The sequence below is a fragment of the Silene latifolia genome, chromosome 11, assembly GCF_048544455.1.
Source record: "Silene latifolia isolate original U9 population chromosome 11, ASM4854445v1, whole genome shotgun sequence".
Classification (NCBI taxonomy): domain Eukaryota; kingdom Viridiplantae; phylum Streptophyta; class Magnoliopsida; order Caryophyllales; family Caryophyllaceae; genus Silene; species Silene latifolia.
Window position 1 is genome coordinate 136387050 of NC_133536.1, and position 5289 is coordinate 136392338.

Below are 5289 nucleotides of genomic sequence, written 5' to 3' on the forward strand. Positions count from 1 at the left end.
TTGTTACAGTCTACCTTTTAAACAAAAGCAATTAAGTCTCAATGGTGGCTACCAAACCATCATACTACTGATGACATAATTATTTTTGTCCTTATGGCTGAGGTTACAACATCTAAAATAAATAGTACAAGTGTCAAACCGACACAAATGTACCACGAATGCGACTCATAATCATGACACTACGGGATGACTTCCTTCTCTTGTTGAGACCCTTCACTCATTGCTTCCAAGCCGCCTTGTTCTTCATTACTCCTTCTTCTCTTCCGGCTTGATTCCCCTTGACATCCCTCTTCTTCTTCTTCTTCTTCTTCTTCTTCTTCTTCTTCTTCTTCTTCTTCTTCTTCTTCTTCTTCTTCTTCTTCTTCTTCTTCTTCTCTTCAATTCCACCCTTATCCTCCACGAGTACCTCCTTCCCAAGACCACCATCATGCTCCATATGATCCACCGCTACCCTGGTCGTACCTTCATCACTTCCACCACCTTGGGAGGCATTTCCAAAGTAGTAACCCGTAGCATAGTGAGGTCCGGCCGAAGGTGTAATACCACAGATTTTTGACCTGGTGGTACTCGGTCGAGTAAGGCTTACTCTGCCGAGTTGGTTGTCTAATGTTTTTAAATTAGGTTCTGCCGAGAGGTAACTCCACCGAGTTGGTCGTACTCGGTCGAGTACATCGAGTACTCGGCCGAGTGCCCGGTCTGACGAGGGTCTTTCGCTCGGTTTTGGATTAGGATGATTGGAGGATATTTTTATATAATACATACGACAATTTCTAAAATCATTTCTACAAAATATTAAACGACGTTAAGACTCCTCTAATGATCTTCATCACTTTCCAAGACAAGTTTGATCGATCGTGAGTCTTCGCACCTCGTTTTCCGCATCCATTCCATTGGTAAGTTTAGACACCTCGTTTCTGCACCTCCAGCCAAGCACCCAGTGATGATTGGGCCGCATGTTTAATCACGCGGAGCGATTTATGACATTTCGTAAGTTCATCGACACGTGATAGCTCAAACAGTCGAGTCAACCTCATGGTCTTCATCTACGCGCCGATACAGTCATTTTGCCAGTAATTAGAGTACATTTGGAGTTCGGGTCAAAAACCGCTACCATTTTCTAAAACCGTTTTAAAAAACCGAGTCAGAATATTCTAATTTTTCTGGAGTATTATTCCTAAATTTTATCTTTTACCATGATAATATCTTCCTTATGGAATAAGGAAGCATATATCTTCCGTAGTTCCAAATAAAAATCACGGAAATCTTTCTTGCTGCAGAGTAAACCACCCAAGAGAAAACGCAGCAGAAGCCGCGCCTCTTGGAAAGGTCGCAGTTCCTGCTGCGCCTCTTCCTAGGCTTGTTTTTTTTCCAGTATCCAGATTTCCACCAGAATTTTTTCCTAATCCTACTTTTTCCTAAATTCCTCCATGTGATTAGTATAAATAGAGGCCTCCGCCTCACATATTTTTCACGCGAGTGTCCGCTCTTCTCTTCTCCCTTTGCATTCTAAGACCGCGCTCTTGCTTTTCGACGCTTACATGCTTGCTCTACGTGACCACGTAAGCTTAGATCATTCTGAGTACCAATCACGTTTGCATAGACCGACCAATTTGACCAACTCCACTTAATTAATCAATAAATTTATTTTAAATCCTTTTTTAAGCTAACTTTCTTGCATATATCGAGTCGAGCAATCACTAAACGACAATTTAGTCAATCTCGTTTCGTCAAACATGTAAGTCTGAGGGTGTAAATCCAAATTTTCTTTATTGTATTTTATTTTGTATTAATTAATGTACGAATTTTTGTCATAATAAAGTATGCTCAAAACCGATTTCAAAATAACCTTTTTAACCGTTTTTTGCAAAACAGCGGCGAAAGACGACCAAGAAGAAAAGCATCAGCAGATGTGCCTTCTGGAATAGTCGCAGCATTTGTTGCGCCTCTTCCAGTTGCTGCTTTTCTACTGCTCTTCTCCTTCTTCCTCGAGTATCTGTCTCTCTTTTTATCTTTCGTTTTCTTCCTTTATTTCTTCAATTTTCATATTTTCAGTTTATAAAACTTGTTTTTTATTAATCCTTTTCAACTTTTTTTTTTTGGTAAAATGTGAGATGTATAATATATATCAAAAATAAATGATAATTACAAGAATGATAATCAAGACTTTAGGTTCGATTCCCAGAAGGATCAAACCGTACAACTCAATTTTCTAGAGTAAACAGCCAATTCATGTCAACACTTGACATGTGATCATTTCGTTTGACCTTGATCCTATGTCTCACACTATCTTTAATCATTTGCACAACTCTTTTTGGACTCAATAGAATAGCATTAATCCTTGCATTGTTTCTCTGCACCCACACATGATAGTAGCTAGCAGTCAGCACAAGAGCATACACACCTTGTTGTGTTGTTGATCCTGCAGTCCTTATATCTCCTGTCACTGATAGCTGTAGCTTGCTCCAATCCCTTATCTGGCTCATTATAAGCTTACTATACCCACACTCAAAGAACAAGTGTTCCTGAGTCTCAGGTGCAGCTTCACAGACACAGCATCTATCAGAATTACTACATCCAATCCTGAAAAGCTTCTCTCTTGTATTTATCCCGTTATTCTTTATAAGCCATGAGATCAGTGAGTGTTTAGGAGTATTCCAGTTGGACCATACAGTCTCAAACCAGATTGGTTTAGCTTGGTGAAGTCTCAACCAGTCATACCCCCTACTGACTGTATATCCCCGAGTATCAGACATCCATTGTCCATCTCCATAAGCAGGCTTCATGAGTTCCTTAACTTTACAAATACTTTTCCAAGTCCAAGTAACATCAGCTATAGGTTCATAGTCATGCCAGTCTTGCTGCTTTAGATAAATTTGATTTACCCATTTAATCCACAATCTATCAGCTTTACAATAGAGCCAATCCACAAGCTTAGCCACTATAGCAGTATTCCAGATTGCAGCATTTTTCACCCCTAGTCCTCCTTCATTTTTTGGGAGAGTGATAGTGTCCCATTTGATAGGGGGCACTCTATGGTATTCAGCACATCCATCCCAGAAAAAATTCCTACACACAGCTTCAATTCTTCTTATCACACCTTTGGGGAGAATAAAAATATTTGCCCAGTAGTTGTACAAAGTGTTCAAGATCTGAATTGATTAGGGTCGATCTGCCAAAGCATAAGACAATTTCCTGGCTCCTAGACTCCTAATTCTATTCAGTATCTTCTCAGTTAAGATATTGCACTATCTTTTTGAAATTCTCCCTGGTTGAATAGGAAATCCCAGATACCTGAATGGCATTTGTCTTTCTATAAAACCAGTAGACTGCCTGATATCATCCTTCAGTTCAGTTGCCATGCCATTGAAAAAAACCTCAGACTTACCATTATTCATAATCAATCAAGATGCTTTTGAAAAAGTGGAGAAAGCTCGAATAAGTAGCATAATTGACTGAGCTGTCCCTTTGCAGAACATCAGCAGATCATCTGCAAACATCAGGTGTGTCAGTTGTAAATCTTTGCAAAGGGGATGATACTGAAAGTCCCATCTTTCTGTGGCATATTTGATTATTCTTGTTAAATACTCCATACAGATTGTGAAGAGTAAGGGGGTGATGGGATCCCCTTGCCTAAGTCCTCTCTTTCCTTGTAAATAGCCAAAGTGATTTCAATTAAGTGCTAGGGTAAAAGTGGTGGTCCTAATGCAGGTCATAATCTGCTGAGTAAAGAGTTCAGGAAATTTTAAACCCAGCAACATCTGCTCCACAAAGTCCCATTCCACAGAGTCATAGGCCTTCTGCAAATCAATCTTGAAAAGACATCTTGGAGAAGCTCTCTTCCTATTGTACATTTTGACAATATCCTGGCAAATAAGCACATTCTCAAGTATAGACCTTCCTCTGATAAAAGCTCCTTGGTTCTCATGAATAATCTCAGGTAGAATAAGGGATAGCCTGTTACAAAGTAATTTTGATATTACCTTGTAAATCATGTTGCAACAGGCAATTGGCCTAAAGTGCTTAACTGAAGTAGGTCTTTCACATTTGGGTATCAAGGTAATGTTTGTAGCATTTAGCTGATTTAACAGCTGTCCAGTAGTAAAGAACTCTTTGATAGCACTACAAATATCCATACCCACAATCTCCCAAGCATCCTTGAAGAAGCCACTGGTGTACCCATCAGGTCCTGGTGATTTGTCAATAGGAGTTGTAAAGAATGCTTGTTTAATCTCCTCATCATTGACAGGCTTATTGAGAATGCTCCAATGCTCCTGGGTGCATAGTTTCCCTGTGTTCAAGATATCAATCCTTACCTTCTCAGTCTGTTTAGTACTGCCTAGCAAGTTCATATAATAATCCAAAAATGTTGCCTGAATGCTCTGGCTATCCTGACAGAGCTGGCCATTCTGGTCTTCAATTTGGATCACCTTGTTAGCCATATATCTCTTCTTAATAGCTCCATGAAACAGTGCAGTGTTTTGATCTCCATTCTCAATCCACTGTATTTTTGCTTTTTGTTTCAGAAAGCTATCCCTTGCAGCAGTGAGGCTTCGAACTTCAGCAAGCAATGTTATTTCCTGAGACACCAGCTCGGAATTAGCAGGATCTTGGGCAAGCTGCTGCTGAATTTTATCCAATCCTTGAACTTCCTTGACAGTTCTATTCTCAATATCAGAATAACATTCTGAATTGAGTCCTTTGAGAACAGGTTTTAGAGCCTTCAATTTTTTCACAATACCAAACATTTTATGACCTTCATAACTCCTTGTCCATTCCTCCTTCACCCTGTCCAAAAAATTGGGAGCCTGGCCCCACATATTGAAGTACTTAAAACTGGCATGTTGAGGAGTACCAGTCTTACAGTTACTGACAACACATGGGCAATGATCAAATATACCTTCAGGGTAAAAGTGGGCAACCATATCAGGAAACCAGTTCATCCATTCTTGATTAATGAGAAATCTATCTAATCTACTGTAAATTCTGGTATTAGCTTCCTGTTTATTATTCCATGTGTATAAGGCACCTGTAGCTACAATATCAGTCATACCACAAATTTTCATACACCTAATGAAATCATTCATGTCAGCTTCTTTAGTATTCCCCCCCAATCTCTCATCAGGGCATAACACTGTATTAAAATCACCAGCTAAGGCCCATGGTTTATTACACTGTTGTGCAAATTCTTCCAGTTTAGTCCACAGATGTACCCTATCATTCCCTTCATTGAAGGCATAAATTATAGTAAGGTAAAAACTCTTCTGAGTAATCCTGGACTAAACCTTTGTG

General features: G+C 39.5%; 1 protein-coding gene across 1 annotated transcript; it reads right to left on the reverse strand.

The window, feature by feature from the left end:
* Positions 1 to 2201: 2201 nt before the first annotated feature.
* LOC141614052 (uncharacterized) lies at positions 2202 to 3549 on the reverse strand. Its single transcript, XM_074432806.1, has 3 exons — positions 3496 to 3549; positions 3292 to 3380; positions 2202 to 3030 (listed from the first exon to the last, which is right to left on the reverse strand). The coding sequence occupies exons 1-3, from the start codon at positions 3547 to 3549 to the stop codon at positions 2202 to 2204; spliced, it is 972 nt and encodes a 323-aa protein (XP_074288907.1).
* Positions 3550 to 5289: the final 1740 nt, after the last annotated feature.

Excerpts from the sequence above, each read along its gene's own strand:
- LOC141614052 (XM_074432806.1), bottom strand. The coding sequence starts at position 3,549 with ATGGGACTTTCAGTATCATCCCCTTTGCAAAGATTTACAACTGACACA. Across the intron at positions 3,381-3,495 it reads TTACAACTGACACACCTGAT|TCTGAGGTTTTTTTCAATGG; the intron begins GTTTGCAGATGA and ends AATAATGGTAAG. Across the intron at positions 3,031-3,291 it reads GAAAGACAAATGCCATTCAG|AGTGCCCCCTATCAAATGGG; the intron begins GTATCTGGGATT and ends TGAATACCATAG.